General features: G+C 50.5%; 2 protein-coding genes across 3 annotated transcripts in view; one reads left to right on the top strand and one right to left on the bottom strand.

Annotated features, from left to right (window-relative positions):
* Window positions 1–1,270: 1,270 nt before the first annotated feature.
* On the bottom strand, window positions 1,271–5,232 carry MRPL34 (mitochondrial ribosomal protein L34). Its single transcript, XM_053372853.1, has 3 exons — window positions 5,102–5,232; window positions 3,022–3,249; window positions 1,271–1,827 (listed from the first exon to the last, which is right to left on the bottom strand). The coding sequence occupies exons 1-3, from the start codon at window positions 5,230–5,232 to the stop codon at window positions 1,533–1,535; spliced, it is 654 nt and encodes a 217-aa protein (XP_053228828.1). The 3' UTR covers window positions 1,271–1,532.
* A 22-nt stretch (window positions 5,233–5,254) lies between these two features.
* The window catches only part of ELL (elongation factor for RNA polymerase II), a 53,654-nt gene continuing 40,514 nt past the window's right edge, over window positions 5,255–18,394 (top strand). The window contains exon 1 of one of the 2 annotated variants that reach the window (XM_053372348.1): window positions 5,255–5,434. In XM_053372348.1, coding sequence (XP_053228323.1) covers window positions 5,303–5,434 — 132 coding nt within the window. In that variant the 5' untranslated portion in view covers window positions 5,255–5,302. The remainder of the gene's footprint in view (window positions 5,435–18,394) is intronic. The other variant, XM_053372349.1, reaches the window with a different exon arrangement.

The following is an 18,394-nucleotide window of genomic DNA, read 5'->3' as shown; positions in this document are numbered from 1 at the left end:
TCCGCCGGCGCCCATTGGCTGCCCCCAGGCGGAAGCGGCGTCGCCATTGGCCCGCGCGGCTGCCGCTCCCAGAGCCACGCCCCTCCTCCGCCCTCCCTCCCTCCCTCGCGCGCGCGCCGCCCTTTCGCTCTCGCCGCCGCCGCGGAAAAGGGAAGGCGAGTCAGAGGGAGGGAAGGCCGGATGTGGGTGGGCGGGGCTTCCGGGAAGGCATGCCGGGAAATGGAGTTTCTCCAAGAGGCCTGGGTTTTTAAAGGGGCTGCGGCTGAAACAGTCGGCGGGCAGGGCGGGGCTGGAGGAGGCAGCTGCACCTGACGGGTTCCTGCCTGCGGAAGTGGCTGCCTAGGCAGGAATCTGGAAGGCGCTGGGGATTTTATCCAGGCATGGAGGCGCAAAGGTGTGGGGCTGCAGGGTTTCTGCAAAAATCACCTTCCTATGTTCCTATATGCCTGTTGTCTTTGCCCATGGAGTTTTTTTGGCAGGGATACTGGAGTGGCTTGCCGGTTTTCCCAGTATGTAGTGATGTATGGAAGTGAGAGCTGGACCATTAAGAAGGCTGATCGCCGAAGAATGGATGCTTTTGAATTCTGGTGCTGGAGGAGACTCTTGAGAGTCCCATGGACTGCAAGAAGATCAAAGTGATCCATTCGCTCGGCCTCGGGCCAGTATACTTGAAGGAGCGACTTCACCTCCATCGTTCTGCCCGGACACTGAGGTCCAGCGCCGAGGGCCTTCTGGCGGTTCCCTCACTGCGAGAAGCCAAGTTACAGGGAACCAGGCAGAGGGCCTTCTCGGTAGTGGCCCTGTGGAACGCCCTCCCACCAGATGTCAAAGAGAAAAATACCAAACTTTTAGAAGACATCTAAAGGCAGCCCTGTTTAGGGAAGCTTTTAATGTTTAACAGACTATTGTATTTTAATATTTTGTTGGAAGCCGCCCAGAGTGGCTGGGGGGACCCTGCCAGGTGGACGGGGTATAAATAACAAATTATTATTATTCTGAAGGAAATCAGCCCTGAGTGCTCACTGGAAGGACAGATCCTGAAGCTGAGACTCCAAGACTTTGGCCACCTCAGGAGAAGAGAAGACTCCTTGGGAAAGACCCTGATGTTGGGAAAGATGGAGGGCACAAGGAGAAGGGGACAACAGAGGACGAGATGGTGGGACAGTGTTCTCGAAGCTACCAGCATGAGTCTGACCAAACTGCGGGAGGCAGTGGAAGACAGGAGTGCCTGGTGTGCTCTGGTCCAGGGGGTCACAATGAGTCAGACACAACTAAACAACAACAACAATTTATTTGCTTTGCAGAAAGGTGGGAAATAAATCTTGATTCCTGTACGGCAATGACACCTGCGAAAGTTTCGATTCAGTTGACAAATCCCCATAGAAAAATCCTTGGCTTGCAATCCAAGCAAGGACCCTCACAGACATTGCAGAAATGGAAGACCTTCTGTTCCAGTTTGTGGTGCGCAAGACTCTTTAGCGCATTACAGCAAAATGAACCGGTTTGCAGCTTTTGACGCAGGGGGTGTTTTTTTAATGGGTCAGAGACTTCCTGCCTTTCAACATCCGTCGGAGAATCACCTCGATGCCGCTGCGAGTGCGGATGCGCTTGATCCAGCCATGCTTGTGTTTCCTCTTGAGGTTTGAGGGTTGGTACTCATTGCCGCGGGCTTTCGTCCGGATCTGTTGGCAGCCCCATGGCGTCACCAGCTGAGGGAAACTCCGGCAGGCAGCTGCTGGCTCTGGAGACAACGGCATGGAGAAAAGGGAACTGATCCCACGTCGGTAAATCACAGCAGCCGAAATCCTCTGCATGAGGAGGAAGGATCTGGGGGAGAGAGAAAAGAGAACCTTTTGCTTGCTTTGTTGAGGTTTCATTACGACAGACATTTCTGCTTTTGTGTGTGTTGAGTTTTATATTTTTATAAGCGTACAGTCATACCTCTTGTTACGTTTGCTTCAGGTTAAATCTTTTCAGGTTGCGTCCTGCGGTGACCCAGAGGTACCAGACAGGGTTACTTCCAGGTTTCGCAGCTCGCGCATACGCTCAAAATGACGTCACACGCATGCACAGAAGCGGCGAATCGCAACCCGTGCATATGCTGGTTGCCTTCTGCAACCAGATCCCGTTCGCAACCAGAGATACTACAGTATGTTTTGATGAGGACGTTCAGGTCTCAGTAGAAAGCCTTAGACCTCTCCCCTCCAGGCCAGAAATGCACTCTGTACATGCTCAGAAAGTACACTGTCTGCAGGGGGCAGGAAACCAGTGTGGTGTAGTGGTTAAGAGAGGTGGATTTGTAATCTGGTGAACCAGGTTCGCTTCCCCGCTCCTCCACATGCAGCTGCTGGGTGACCTTGGGCCTGTCACACTTCTCTGAAGTCTCTCAGCCCCACTCACCTCACAGAGTGTTTGTTGTGGGGGAGGAAGGGAAAAGGAGAATGTTAGCCGCTTTGAGACTCCGAGTAGTGATAAAGTGGGATATCAAATTCAAACTCTTCTTCTTCTTCTTCTTGCCTGTAAATTGTTCCACCTGGCCTTTGGCTTAGAATCAGTTTGATTCCCTCCCCCCCTTTCTTTTTCCTTTCTCCCCCTGCGAAGAGGCTGCACCCTAATGTTTTAATGTTGTACTTTAATCTTTTTAAAATTGTATTTTAATCAACTTGTTTTTATTATTGGTTGTTAGCCGCCCAGAGCCCGGTCCTGGCTGGGGAGGGCAGGGTATAAATAAAAAATTATTATTATTATTATTATTATTATTATGTTCACAGGTATTCTGCGTATGCTCTGGTGCATATTCACACTCTGGAAGTGGAAGGAAAAGACCCTGCAGAAGGAACACCACGTCTTGCCACATGGCTTTAATAGATAAGGTGCACTCTGTGCATGCTCAGGGGCTTCAACCACCAGGGGCAGTTCTGCGCATGCGCAGAAGCTTCACTCACTCTGTGCATGCTGAGAGGCTCCCAGCACAATTCAGGCCTCCCCCTCTCTCTGCTGCTGCTCCGGCCGAGCTCTTACCTGCCTCCTGCCAAACTGACCATGTTTTTCCTCGTCCCTCGCCCCGTCCTCTCGCTCTCCAGAAACGGAAGCGCTTCTTTGGCCCGCGACGTCGCGCCAATCAAAATCGAAAGATTGGACCGGAAAAGGCGGTGCGCGTCCGCCGCTTTGCATCCCGGGTAACGTAGTTTTTTTTTTTTGCGGCGGAGGCGCGCTTCTCGGCTTCGACCAATAGAGGGCGGCGTCTCGCTGACGTCGGAGAGGGTCGGGGAGAAGGAAAAACACCTTGGCCCCGCCCCTCGTGACGCAACACGTAGGCGTCATTGAATGGCCCCGCCCCCTCAGCCACAGTATTATGAGTTTGGCCTGTGACGCGCATAGCAACAAGGAGGCGGGGAGAGAGAATTACCCAGCATTCTTTGCGCGCCTTATTTATTTATATTATTATTATTATTATTATTCTTTATTTCGAGAGATACACATAGCAGGTTGCTATGGATGGCATGAATTATGTAATTATTTGGAAAAAAAAGTAATCGCGACGCTGTTATCCAGAGTGAAAACAACACTTCCCAGCGTGCTTTGCGGTAAGGCGCTTGCGCACTGCGCGCCAAAACGAAGCGAAAGAGGGTTTTTGGCCCTCTCGAGCTGCCGTACATGTAGTCTTTCTCTACCACTTCCTGAGGAATTAGATTTCTATACTGTATAAAACTTTGTTAAGGCATATAAATGGCACTAAACGCATAAGTACAACCGTGTGATTCATCAATATAGACTGAAATATAAAAAATTAATAAATAAAAGAGTTGCACAACATGCAAATAAGAGTTTATAACCACATGAAACATAAATTGGGGTCAGTTGTTGCATCCAAGTACATAAACAGAGTAGACCCATTGAAAATCACTGGGCACAGCTAACGTAACGCTTAATATATACCGTATATAAAAAGAACGATAAATTACACAACATGATGCTCTAGGACTAAATGTACGTCCTATAATGAATATAGCTGTTTATGCTAAATTAACTTGTTAATCAAATCTCCATCCAACGTTAGCCGTGGGGGTGGGAGGCCCTTTGGAATTAATGGATTCTACTGGTTTATTACTGGTGGGACGTGGGTGGCGCTGTGGGTTAAAGCCTCAGCGCCTAGGGCTTGCCGATCGAAAGGTCGGCGGTTCGAATCCCCGTGACGGGGTGAGCTCCCGTTGCTCAGTCCCTGCTCCTGCCAACCTAGCAGTTTGAAAGCACCTCCGGGTGCAAGTAGATAAATAGGGACCGCTTACTGGCGGGAAGGTAAACGGCGTTTCCGTGTGCGGCTCTGGCTCGCCAGAGCAGCGATGTCACGCTGGCCATGTGACCCGGAAGTGTCTCCGGACAGCGCTGGCCCCCGGCCTCTTGAGTGAGATGAGCGCACAACCCTAGAGTCGGACACGACTGGCCCGTATGGGCAGGGGTACCTTTACCTTTACTTTACTGGTTCATTATTATTTAGACTCCGCCCAATAATTCATCAAATATTAAATATAATTATAAATATTAAATATAATTTAATATTAAATATTATTTATCATTTCCCCAAAAAAAAATTTTATTGGGTTTTCACAACATTATAAACAAACACATAAAAGAAACAGTTACAGATAGGTAGCCGTGTTGGTCTGCCATAGTCAAAACAAAAAAAAAAAATTCCTTCCAGTAGCACCTTAAAGACCAACTAAGTTAGTTCTTGGTATGAGCTAAGTGTGCATGCACACGAAAGCTCATACCAAGAACTAACTTAGTTGGTCTTTAAGGTGCTACTGGAAGGAAGAAAATTTTTTGTTTTGATAAAAGAAACAAACATACACCATAACCTTATTAAAAATCACACTTATTAATTATTCAATAATTAATATTCAATATTCAATTATTCAATAATTAATATTTATTATTACTATTATTTATTATTATCGTGATCATCATTATTTATTATTATTATTATTATTTATCGCCGTGGTCGTTGCTGTAGAAGACAGCATGCCCTTGTTTAATCCAGCGTGGGACAGAGAGAGGGGCAGAAGAGAAGGGGAAGAAAAAAAAAAAAACCCCAGACTACGTTTCCCGGCGTGCTTCGCGGCTGCGCGATGACGCCATGGGGGGGGCGGAGCGAGCGTCGGAGGTTCTCCGCGCGAGGGTCAGGCGGAGGGCGTGGAAGGCGTGGCACGCGGCGCCGCATAATCTAGGCATGAGGGGGCGTGGCCGGGCGCCTGTGCCTCCGCCGCTGCCGCCTCCTCCTCCCTCGGCGGAGGTTCCCAAGATGGCGGCGCTGGCGGAGGGGGGCTACGCGCTGTCGTGCGGGCGGCTCGGCCGCGGCACCCGCGTCTCCGTCTTCCACGTCAAGCTCACCGACTCGGCCCTGCGCGCCTTCGAGGCCTACCAGGGGCGCAAGGTGGGTGGTCGCGGGGGGGGAGGAGGGGGCGGGGCTTCTGTGGGGGGGAGGGGAGGCACGACCCCCCCATATATATATATATATATATAGGCCTTGGAGGGGACCCCCCACCAACACACACTCTACCTCTCCTCGTTATAATGGACGGGGGAGGGAAAGGCCACCCCCCTCATTAATATGGGGAGCACCCCCTTTTTAAAAAGAGAACCCCCCTTTTTAAATAGAGCCCCCCCACACACTCTCCCTCTCCTCGTGTCGTTATAAAGGACGGTGGAGGAAAAGGCCACCCCCCTCATTAATGTGGGGAGCACCCCCTTTTTAAATAGAGCCCCCCCACACTCTCCCTCTCCTCGTGTCATTATAATAGACGGGGGAGGAATAAGCCACCCCCTTATTAATGTGGGGAGCACCCCCTTTTTAAAAAAACAGACCCCCTTTTTAAATAGAGCCCCCCCACACTCTCCCTCTCCTCGTGTCATTATAATGGACGGGGGAGGAAAAGGCCACCCCCTCCTCATTAATATGGGGAGCACCCCCTTTTTAAATAAAGAACCCCCCTTTTAAATAGAGCCCCCCCACACTCTCCCTCTCCTCGTGTCATTATAATGGACGGGGGAGGGAAAGGCCACCCCCTCGTTAATATGGGGAGCACCCCCTTTTTAAAAAGAGGACCCCCTTTTTAAATAGAGTCCCCCCCACCACACACTCTCCCTCTCCTCGTGTCATTATAATAGACGGGGGAGGAAAAGCCCACCCCCTCCTCATTAATATGGGGAGCACCCCCTTTTAAAAAAAGAGGTGTTCAATAATATGGGGAGCACCCCCTGTTTAAAAAAGAGGTGTTTATTAATATGGGGAGCACCCCCTGTTTAAAAGAGAGGTGTTCATTAATATGGGGAGCACCCCCTGTTTAAAAGAGAGGTGTTCATTAATATGGGGAGCACCCCCTGTTTAAAAGAGAGGTGTTCATTAATATGGGGAGCACCCCCTGTTTAAAAGAGAGGTGTTCATTAATATGGGGAGCACCCCTTTTTAAAAAAGAGAGGTGTTCATTAATATGGGGAGCACCCCTTTTTAAAAAAGAGGTGTTCATTAATATGGGGAGCACCCCTTTTTAAAAAAGAGGTGTTTATTAATATGGGGAGCACCCCCTGTTTAAAAGAGAGGTGTTCATTAATATGGGGAGCACCCCCTGTTTAAAAGAGAGGTATTCATTAATATGGGGAGCACCCCCTTTCTCATCATAACTGGGGGAGAGGGAAGCGGGGACCCCCCCTCCACACACACACCTCATTAATCGGAGATGAGGACCCCCTACCTCATGTATAGTGGGGGACCCCTATTAAGGTAGGGAAGGAAAGGGGGACCTCCACTTCGTCACTAGAGAGGAGCACCTCCTTTTTTAAAAAAGGTCCCCCCTTTTTAATACACAGAGTCCCCTTCCTCATCATAATTGGGGGAGAGGGAAGATGGACCCCCCCACATCATGTATAGAGGGAAGGGAAGGGGGGGTCCCGTTTCGTCAGTAGAGAGTAGCCTTCCCCCTCATTGAAAAGGGGACCCCCCCTGCACACACTGTCCTCATTAATAGGAAAGGCGGACCCCCGCTTCATGTATAGTGGGGAACCCCTATTAAGGTAGGGAGGAGGGTATCCCCTCAGTTCATCACTGGAGAGTTGCTTTCCCCCTCTTACACTGGCTCCCAGTACGTTTCCGAGCACAATTCAAAGTGTTGGTGCTGACCTTTAAAGCCCTAAACAGCCTCGGTCCAGTAGACCTGAAGGAGCGTCTCCACCCCCATCATTCTGCCCGGACGCTGAGGTCCAGCGCTGAGGGCCTTCTGGTGGTTCCCTCATTGCGAGAAGCAAAGCTACAGGGAACCAGGCAGAGGGCCTTCTCGGTGGTGGCGCCCACCCTGTGGAATGTCCTCCCATCAGATGTCAAGGAAATAAACAACCATCTGACTTTTAGAAGACATCTGAAGGCAGCCCTCTTTAGGGAAGTTACAGATAGGTAGCCGTGTTGGTCTGCCATAGTCAAAACAAAAAATTTTTTTTCCTTCCAGTAGCACCTTAAAGACCAACTAAGTTAGTTCTTGGTATGAGCTTTCGTGTGCATGCACACTTCTTCAGATTCTTCTCTTTAGGGAAGTTTTTAATGTTTGATGTTTTATTCTGTTTTTAATTTGTTGTGAGCCGCTGGGAAACCCAGCCGGATGGGTGGGGTATATATTATTTTATTATTATAATAAAACTATTTATTTCGCAAACAAACAAACATCCATCACTCGCATAAACAGAAGTACAAATAATACAAATATAAATAATACAAATAATAACCCACATGATAAAGGAAAAACAAAAATGAAAGGGAGAAAAGGGAACCAGGCAGAGGGCCTTCTCGGTGGTGGCACCCACCCTGTGGAACGCCCTTCCAGCAGATGTCAAAGCGATAAACAACTACCTGACATTCAGAAGACATCTGAAGGCAGCCCTGTTCAGGGAAGTTTTTAATGTGTGATATTTTACTGTATTTTTGGTTTCTGTGGAAGCCGCCCAGAGTGGCTGGGGAGGCCCAGCCAGATGGGCGGGGTACAAATAATAAATTATTATTATTATTATTAGGGGAGAGGAAATGAGCCCCCCCTATCCGTAGAGTGGGGGGCATTGTATTGGGGGGGGAGGAGTGAAGGAGATCCCTCCCCTCCTTAGAGAAGGGTCTGGGGACAGACACCCCTATATATTTACGGAGCGAGGACTCTTACCACCTATGGAGACCCCCCTCTTATAATGGAGGAAGGAAAAGGGGACAGCGCCCCCCCTCTTATGAACAGGCAAGACTCACACCCTTAATAGTATGGGGAAAGGGCGGAAAAGGGACCCCCCCAATCAATAAATGCCCCTTTTCTTATAATGGGGGGTGGAAAAGAGGAGAGAAGTATAATGAGGAAAAGAAAGGGGGTCGCCCTCATTGTTTAGATAGGGAGGGGACAGTGAACCCCCCTTTTTAAATGGGGTCGTCAGAGGTGGTAGCGCTCCTTTATTTCATAAATATGGGGGGGGGAGGAAGATGAGAAGTGAACCCCCCCTCAAACCATGTAGGCACAAGATCCCCTACACTGAATGAGATGGACACCCCCCCCTTCAAATATATTATGGGTTAGAGGGGGTGGCTACGGGATTGGGGAGACCGATCCTTCCCCCCCTCCAAAAAAATGTGAGTCTGAGAAGTGGATTTTGTGCCCCTCCCTCTGTCGGCTCTTCCAAAATTAGTCTGAATAAGCGTGGAACACCCCCCCCTTTCATAATTGCATTGGGGAGGTGTTGGATAAATTGGGGGGGGTCCCTTTTTCTCCCCTTCCCCAGAAGGGCCATTTTGTAGTGTGATTTCTTCTTTTTCTCCCCCTCCGGAAAAAGTAACCTGGAAAAGGAGGAAGTTGATGGAGGAGAGTTTGGGGAGGGGGGGGGAGGACGTGTGTCCTTAGGGTGTGATGAAATGAGGAAAGACAGAACTCCCCCTCCTTAAAAAAAAAAAAGGCTACTATTGTGAGAAGCACCCCCTCCCCATACACAACGAAAGAGGCCTGGATACAAGCAGATCCATGTTTTTATAATTATGAATTGAGGTGACTTGGTTTTTTGGGGGGGGTGTGACTGTTACAGGACTAAGGAAACAGAGACAGAACTGCCCCCCCCACTAAGCACCTGTCTCTAAAGATCCCCCCCCCAGTTCCAAAAAATGGGGACCTGGAAAAAGAAGGGAACCCCCTCCCCATTTTCATAGGGGAGCTGTGTAATATTAGAGCATGATGTGGAAAGGCAGATTTACAAACTGCCCCCCCATGTCCCAGCAGAAAATTGGGAGGGTGAGCCATAGACTGGACATACCCCCCCCCCACTTTAAATATAGCAGTTTGGGTGGTGAGTTATGGGCCTGACTTTGCCGAATTCTCAGGATACAAGGAGTTCTCTGTTCTCGCCCGAAAAAGACCAGTGAGCCTGTCCCAGACAGATATTGGGATGGGGGAAGATGGACAGGGCAAACCCCCCCCCCCGTTTATAGTACAATGCCTACTCCAAAGTAACCCCCACAGAGTTCTACGGCTCTTCCTCCAGGAAAACAGGTCTAGCATTGGCAAGCTTTGAGCGTCTTATTTGTGAATAATTTCTTCTTCCCGACCCCCCCCCAAAAAAGTCTGCCTTGTGAACGAGAGAAGCCAACTAGTAAGTACTGTAGTGGAAAGACTAAGGTGGAGGTTTTAAATCAATAACCCCCCAATAATAATAATAATAATAAGGCACAGCTGAGTGGGGTTCAGAGTAAAGACCCTCAAATGTAGGGAGAATCCCTTATATGTGGGGAGGGGAGTTTAAAGGAGGTTTAATGCCCCCCTCCCCAAAAAATGCCAGTTCTCAAACCCCCGCCCCCCCAAGAATGCCATGTCAATCAAAGAGTGGGTCAATTTGGAAAGGAAAGAGTCTTTCAGAGGTCTTTTTAAAGGACTGACCCCTCTGACAGTTTTAAGAAACAAGTGCTTTTTCCCAAACCCCAGAGCTCTTTACTTTTAATCCATCGTTCGCTGCAAATTGCGGCATCCATTTGAGTAACCCGCACGAAGAGACCCGTTTCTCGGCGGCAGGAAAATCGGGGTGCGTGCTCGCTGGACCCCTCAGTCTTCCTGCTAAGCGGGGGGGGACCCCGCTTTCTTTGACATGTGGGGCTAGGCTTGGGAAATGAGGGGCTCAGGGAATGGGGCGGGTGCTCTGTGTGGGGTGCGCCATGCTTAGCGGGAAGCTTAGAGCTTTATGTCCTTGGCTATGTTGTATTGCGGGCCTCCGTGTCACACAGGACTCTTCGGCTGGATAGTGGAACACAACCAGCAGGTTCTTGCCCCATATTTCTCTCTCCCCCCCGCCCCCAAAATCTGGAGTTTTAAAGAGAACAGAGAGAGGAAGTCCATACTCTGCATCAGTTACAGAACCAGCTCACCACCCACCTAATCTCTCTATCCCATCTCCAGCCTGAGAGTCCTGTGTCGCCCAGAAGCTTGCATCCTGCCTTTTTGACCCCCAGCCCCAACCCCCAAGCTGTGCGACAGGTTGAGGCCCGTTCGGGGCTTGCTTTCCAGGCTTTCTCAGGGCGGCGGGGGCAGCCAGTCCCCTTCCCACCCCCCCCTGGCGAAAACCCTTGGCACCCAGCTGCTTCAGTCTGAGTGTTTGTGCTCAACCTAGGGCGCCACCTCTGAATTGACTTCAAAGGCACAGGAGGGAGGGCTTGTCTCTTGCTTGTGTCGTGGGGCGAAGGACGGGGCGAGTCTGGCTTGTTGGGATCTCCGTCACCAGGAGGTCGCCCAACTCTGGAGGGTTTTCCTGGAGGGTTGCCAAACAATCCTCCGGATGTGCTCTTGCGGCGGCTCGGCAACTGTGTGAATGTTTTGAAACACTCCCTGGCCTCTTAAGACGGGCTCAAGTTTATTCAGCGAGAAATAAAAAGTTTCTGCTCAGCAGGGACTCCTGAAAAATCTAATATTCTGGGGTTTTTTCTTCCTTTTTAAAGGGCACATTTCCCCTTGCCCCATCCATAGGCTGCCTGCCTGCTTGCCTTCCCTCCCTCCGAGACGGGCCGGCAGGAACCAGGAGAGGCAAACCTGTTTATCGTTGGCAACCTCAGCCTCCGGTGAGGGCAAATTGGGACTGCGTCCCGGACTCTATTTTTAACGTAGGGTGTTGGTTACACGGCAAGGGCCTCAGCCGAGGGCAGGAGGAGGGTTTGTGCTAATTACACACTGGATGGCATGGCTTCTTCTTCTTCTTCTTCTTCGTTACAGCAATTGCTTGCTAATGAGTGTTTATCAGCTGCAAGAGAAGGCAGAGCGAGGTTGCAGAAGGCTGCTTTCCTCTGCAACCCCGGAACGTGACTTGCTTGCCCGTGCAATTTACTTTTCGGTGGGGTCGGTGGGGACAAGTGTGGGATCCCACCCCCTCCGGCACACAAACCTTAAAATGAAATCGCAGGTGTGTATTGAACGAGTGGGTGCAAAACCAAGGAAATGGGGTCATTCTGCTGTTCTCAGCCTGTTTTGAGCCCCCCTGGGTGGCTGGGGGAGCCAGATTGTTGCTTGGGCATCAGCACTGTCCAGCGAGTCCAGTGTTAGAAATTAGCCAGGAGCCAGGCGCTCTTTGCTACTGGCGAGGGGTCCGTTTGCGACCGCGTGGCGAGCACAGTTAAAAAACCTCTTCCTTAGTCCATTTTTAGTGTCCTTTCCATTTCCACTGCGTGTGTTTCTCCTTATTGCTAGTGAATTGTTGCAAAATAGGGTTGCGGTACGTCCGAAATTCCCCGGACTTACCCGAAATACTGCAGCCGGAAGTAGCGTCTGGGCGAAAATCGGCTAAAATAGCTCAAAAACGGCATTTATTATTTTATTCCAACCCCCTGGCAAACAGACATTCTGTGGTAGCGACCGTAACCTAGATTTAACCTAGATTTTTTTCTGAGTTTCTAACGCTGGAAGGGACTTTATAACCTCTCAAACCTCTGGCACCACTGGCCCAGTATCACACAGATTTTGCAGGGACTCAAATCCACACCCTTGCTCCTGGCGTTTGAAGAGTCAGGCCCATCCAGCCCAGCACCCTTCCTGTCTTTGCAGTGGCCCACCGCGATGCCCGCAATGGGATGCCCACTGGCAGGATTCAAGAGCAGCCTTCTCCTGCTCTTATTCACTACCAAGGTAGACTGGCTCTGTCTATGGAGGCTCTGCTGGAAATCCACACTCCAACCGTGAAGCTCACTGGGTGACCTTGGAGTCAGTCACAACCTCTTGATCTACCTCACAGGGTTGCTTCAGGGATGAACTGAGGAGGGGGCTGAACCGTGGAGAAAACGGTGGGAGATCAGGCCAACAAATAAGTTCTTATGCTGACCTGCTTAAGAAACCTGGAGGGGCCGGCTTGATGGAGATGTCAGCCGCCAGCCTTGGCACCCAGAGATCCCCACGTAGTCGCAACTGGACCTGCGCCAGTCGCAAAATGCGCCTTGGCGCCCGGCTAATTTTTAACACCCGGAGAAAGCTACTGCTGCCACCTCCTACTCGAGGGTTTGTCTTTGGAGCACTGCGAGGACAGGAGGCTGGGCTTAGATAGGCCTCCTTTGGGTCGGATCCAGCAGCTGAGATCTTATATGAACATGCGGTCTCAATCGGACCCGTGCCAGTTGCAAAACGCGCCTGGCGCCTGGCTAACAACAAGCCTGAGAGGCGGAGCAAGGTGACAGCGAGTGGCCAGGGAGCTACCGTGTCCGAGTGCGGGGACTCGAACCCTGGTCTCCCACAGGTCCTGAGCGCAGCACCCTCGCCAGTCGACCACATTCCCTCAGGCCGAAAAGCCTGTTGCAACCCAAGGCCCGCTGACAGCGCCACAGCAGCTGGGTTGGTTGTGACACTCCAAAGTCAGTTGGCCCACATACACCCAGCTGGGCCTCTTTTCCTGGGGACGGCCACCCCAGGATGACTAGCAGCTGGGCGGAGAGGAGATCCGGTTAGGAAATTCTGGCACCCGATCTTGCTTTGAGAGAGAGAGAGAAAGAAAGAAAGAAAGATCTCAGCTCATAATAATAATAAAAATGGTTTTTTGTTTATACCCCTGTCCTTCCCGGTTCAAAAACTCAGGGCGGCTAACAACAAATCTAAAACAATTATAAAAGCGGCATAAAATACAATATAAAAACATGAATAACAATAAAAATCAGTTTGGGGAAATAAGCATTAGATAACCCCCAGGGCTAGCTGGCTGAATTGGTCCTACTTGGGCCAGCGAGGAGGCTGGGGGAGAATTAGCTGTGGGGTCTCAGAGCGGGTGATCTTCATAAAAGGAGAGGGGAAGGGAAATAAAATATCAGGCTGGATTCAGATTAAAGGCCAGGTGGAATAGCTCTGTCTTACAGGCCCTGTGGAAGGAGGTTAAATCCTGCAGGGCCCTGGTCTCATGGGACAGAGCATTCCACCAGGTCGGAGCCATCACTGAGAAGGCCCTAGCCCTGGTGGAGGATAGTCTGACTTCCTTAGGGCCCGGGACCTCCAAACTAGTTATTCTTGGACCTTAAGGTCCTCTGCGGGGCAGACCAGGAGAGTCGGTCCCGTAGATAAAAGGGCCCTAAGTCACAGCTCAGCAGTCTTTCTGCGTGCAGAAGCTCCTGGGTTCGAGTTGGGTTCAGAGAAAGGCGTTCCTGTGAACGTCCCTGAGACCTGCAAGTATAGGGCAGGATATAAATTCACTAAATAACAATAACCAAAGGGATGGAGCAAACTTACAAGCTACAACATTTGTGGGTTGTTGTTTTTATTTCCAGTTTAGAGAAAACTGAAAGATGGGAACATATAAAATAATGAATGGCATAAAGAAAATAAGTCGAGATTATTTCCCTTCCTCCATCCTAACGCTAGAACTCAGGGACATCCAGTGAATTTCTCTGCAGCGTTTTCCTTGCCGGAGTCCTGGAATTGTTGTGTTGGAAGTGACCGCGAGGGTCATTTAGTTCTTCCAGTGAAGGAATATGAGGTCAGGCCCCTGACGGCTCCTCTGACGGCTCTCTCAGGTGCAAATTGCCGTCTCGTATTTTTCCATGGGCATTGCCAGGATTGAACCAGGCGCTCTCTGCGTGCGAAACAGGTGGTCCGCCCTGTATTTTTTAAAAACAAACAAGCAAAAACCCATATCTCTTGTCCTGCTTTGCAAATTTGCTCCTCTTAAGTTACTAGCTAAAGGTAAAGGGACCCCTGACCATTAGGTCCAGTCGTGGCCGACTCTGGGGTTGCGGCGCTCATCTCGCTTTACGGGCCAAGGGAGCCGGCTTACAGCTTCCGGGTCATGTGGCCAGCAGGACTAAGCCGCTTCTGGTGAACCAGAGCAGCACAAGGAAACGCCGTTTACCTTCCCGCCGGAGCGGTACCTATTGATCTACTTGCACTTTGACGTGCTTTCAGACTGCTAGGTTGGCAGGAGCAGGGACCGAGCAACGGGAGCTCACCCCGTCATTGCAGGGATTCGAACCGCTGACCTTCTGATCTCAAAGTCCTAGGCTCTGTGGTTTAACACACAGCGCCACCCGCGTTAAGTTACTAGTCCACAGTAAAAGAAGAAGAAAAAAACCACTTCCTGCTCGCACCCTCCTCCACACCTGTTAGTTAATTACTACTCACCGCCAGCTGAAGAGTGACACAACTCTTTCTTCTCTTTGCCTGGCGATTGCTATGTCGCCAGAGGCGAGCAGGTGCAAGGTGACTGGAACTGTGACCAGTTTTCACCTCCAGTTGCTTTCAGACCCCTTCCAGCGCTGTTGGGAGGGAATAAGGATGTGTGCATGAAATTCATATGTGTGCATAAGGGACGCGGGTAGCGCTGTGGGTTAAACCACAGAGCCTAGGACTTGCCGATCAGAAGGTCAGCAGTTCGAATCCCCGCAATGACGGGGTGAGCTTCCGTTGCTCGGTCCCTGCTCCTGCCAACCTTGGAGTTCGAAAGCACATCAAAGTGCAAATAGATAAATAGGTACCACTCCGGCGGGAAGGTAAACGGCGTTTCCGTGCGCTGCTCTGGTTCGCCAGAAGTGGCTTAGTCATTCTGGCCACATGACCCGGAAGCTGTATGCCAGCTCCCTCGGCCAGTAAAACGAGATGAGCGCCGCAACCCCAGAGTCGGCCACGACAGGACCTAATGGTCAGGTGGCCCAGCTGCTACGCCCGTATCTGAACAGGGATAGCCTAACTACTGTTGCCTATGCTCTGGTAACCTCAAGGTTAGATTGCTGCAGTGCGTTCTACGTAGGGCTGCCGGTTCGGAAACTTCAGCCGGTGCAGAATTCAGCGGCCAGGTTTCTCACCGGAGCAAGACGGTCTGAGCATCTTACACCAATCCTGGTCTGACTGCACTGGCTACCAATTAGGGTTTGGAAACTTCAGCCGGTGCAGAATTTAGCGGCCGTGGCACTCGCCGGGCGGCAAGACGGTTTGAGCACATTGCACCGATCCTGGGCTGCCGGTTCATTTCTGGGCCCGATTCAAAGTGCTGGTGTCGACCTATAAAACTAACCAGATATTTAACTGATAATCAGTCATGGTCAGTCTGTCATTTGAAAAACAAGGCTTTACAGCCGTCTTGCCCCAAAAACGACATTTCGCTTTGGCGACGGAAACCTGGGTCTCAGGAGCCATTGGGCGCCTAGCTTATATATCTTTGGGTATGTCTTTAACATCTTACATTTTAAACCTGACAGTACCAAACTATCGAAGGCTTTTCACCAAAGCCAGACTAAACGTCTTTCCTTCTGCAGTGTTGGATGGCAGGTTGAGAGGAGTTCCCTACCTCGTGTGCTCAAGACATCGATTCCATAAAACATACTTTGTTGCACTGTGCAAAATATGAGCAAGCCAGGGCTGAACTGATACTACCCTTGCTGGTACCTTTCCCGGGAAAATCAGAGGCTCACTATGTCAGGTTCCTATTGGAAGACCGGACAAACGCTAGAACATTAGCAGTGGCATAGTTTTTATCGGTGGTTGCAAGAACAAATAATCCCTATATTCTGAACAAAATGCTTGTTTAACCTGGAGGTAGGCTGTCTGAATTGTGTATTGCTTTGTAACGATTTGTTGGGTCTCTGGACCGTAATAAAGACTGATGATGATATATCTTTGAGTTTCAAACTCTGGCAGCAGTGCTTCTGAATACCAGTAGCTGGAAGCCACGGGAGGGGAGACTGTTCTTGCGTTCGAATCCTGCTCACGGGTTTCCCATTGGGACATCTGGCTGGCCACTGTGAGACTAGGACAGGGGTCTGCAACCCGCGGCTCTGGAGCCGCATGTAGCTCTTTTACACCTTTGCCGCGGCTCCGGGGTGGATACTAGCGAGGGGAGGAGGCGCATTGTGCGCCCCGACACTCCCCACTGTGGCGGGCGCTGTACTGGCTGTGACGTCGCATGGGGGCGGTGCGTGCGTTAGTCACGCACCGTCCCGACGTCACCTTCCCGCCCGCCTGCTACATTGTAAGGGGCATGTACGCTGGTCACTGCATTGAAAGGGGGCATGTACGCTGGTCACTGTTTTGAAGGGGAGTGAAGAACACACACACAAAAAAAGGTAACTTGTTAATTTAACGTTTATTTCTATGAGGAGGAGTAATTCTGAGGGGTCAAACAAAGAAATAATAAAAAAGTGACAAAAAGGTTATTTTTATAATGGCGAGTTTTGCGGCTCCCAGTTGTTTTTTTCTTCGGAAACGGGTCCAAGTGGCTTTTTTGTCTTAAAGGTTGCAGACCCCTGGACTAGGATGTGAGGCCTGGATGGACCAGTGGCCTGTATTTGTGTATTTCACCATTCGGTGTGGAGTTGGGGGACCAGAATATGAATGCCAAGTATTACTAGAAGGGAAGGTTTAATCTTGCGTTCCAGGGACGCTGAGCCTTGCTCCCTAGCCGCAAAAGAGCCCCTCCAATCCAGTCGGAACCTGAGCATTTCTCCCCGAAGCTCTTTGGAATTATTGCCTGTGAAATTTACCTCTGAAACTAATACAGTTGCTATGGGATTCAGCAGCAAATCAGAAGGCTGTTGTGTTATCTTTCCCTTCCTCTCCCCGAGCACACATTGCAGGTGATGGTTGGAAGAGGGGTAAGCGAAAGATGCGGATATTTTGGGTAGGTCGGGTTGTAAGCTACTTAAATTTTATTTTGGGGAGCAGTGAGAAGGTTTGGCTTTTAAGGGCTTCCTGGAAAGTGGTTCGGTCAGCTGCGTTTGTCCCGCCGGTTGTGTTTAGCAGCCCTATAGCAAAACTCTTGAAGGGAAGTGGGTGGCGCTGTGGGTTAAACCACAGAGCCTAGGACTTGCCCATCAGAAGGTCAGTGGTTCGAATCCCTGCAATGACGGGGTGAGCTCCCGTTTCTCGGTCCCTGCTCCTGCCAACCTAGCAGTTCGAAAGCACATCCAAGTGCAAGTAGATAAATAGGTACCACTCTGGCGGGAAGGTAAAGGCGTTTCCGTGCGCTGCTCTGGTTCGCCAGAAGCGGCTTTATCATGCTGGCCACATGACCCGGAAGCTGTACGCCGGCTCCCTCGGCCAGTAAAGCGAGATGAGCGCCGCAACCCCAGAGTCGGCCACTACAGGACCTAACGGTCAGGGGTCCCTTTACCTTTTAGCAAAAGTCTTAATCCACTTCTGACACCCTGTTGCACTAGGGGAGTTGATGTTGCGGCGATGGCCCCTGAGATGGGTGACTTTGCCCGTGTTTGAAATTAGCTAGGCGCCAGGCGCGCTTTGTGTACTGTGTGAATGCAGTCAGGGGCTGAATCCCCACTTAGGTCACACCCTGGCCTCTCCTGGAGTCCAGCACTCTAACCATTGCCCCTCACTGCCTTGCATGCACGCAGCACACCTCAGCAGGACCAATGGAGCGGCTTAAAATGCCCAGGTAAAGTTTCAACCTGTCCTAGGAAGCATCTCTCAAGAACCTTTTATCGTTGGACTAGGCCCCTGCCTCATAGGAAAACAAAAAAGCTCGCTCCTATGGAATTGCATGCAACACACACAAAATGTGTAGCTTGGTCATACAGGTGAAACTCGAAAAATTAGAATATCGTGGAAAAGTTCATTGATTTCAGGAATTCAACTTGAATGCTGCAGCGAGACTCCTTACGGGGTCCTCGCTGCGAGATCACATTCACCCGGTGCTATACCAGCTGCACTGGCTCCCGGTGGAGTACAGGATCAGGTTTAAGGTGCTGGTTTTAACCTTTAAAGCCCTATACGGCCTAGGACCCTCGTACCTACGGGACCGCCTCTCCTGGTATGCCCCACAGAGAAACTTACGGTCTTCAAATAAAAACATCTTGAAGGTCCCAGGCCACAGAGAAGTTAGGCTGGCCTCAACTAGAGCCAGGGCTTTTTCGGCTGTGGCTCCAACCTGGTGG

Source organism: Podarcis raffonei, chromosome 18, assembly GCF_027172205.1.
Source record: "Podarcis raffonei isolate rPodRaf1 chromosome 18, rPodRaf1.pri, whole genome shotgun sequence".
Lineage (NCBI taxonomy): Eukaryota > Metazoa > Chordata > Lepidosauria > Squamata > Lacertidae > Podarcis > Podarcis raffonei.
The sequence above is the reverse complement of the archived record's forward strand: the minus strand, read 5'-3'. Positions and strand labels throughout refer to the sequence as shown.

What these genes read in the sequence shown, in the direction of transcription:
- MRPL34 (XM_053372853.1), bottom strand. Translation starts at nt 5,232, where the DNA reads ATGCCTAGATTATGCGGCGCCGCGTGCCACGCCTTCCACGCCCTCCGC. An exon ending in CGCGAAGCACGCCGGGAAAC is followed by an intron (nt 3,250 to 5,101) that starts GTAGTCTGGGGT and finishes CTCCGACGTCAG; the next exon opens with CGAGACGCCGCCCTCTATTG. An exon ending in GTCAGTTTGGCAGGAGGCAG is followed by an intron (nt 1,828 to 3,021) that starts GTAAGAGCTCGG and finishes TCTCTCCCCCAG; the next exon opens with ATCCTTCCTCCTCATGCAGA.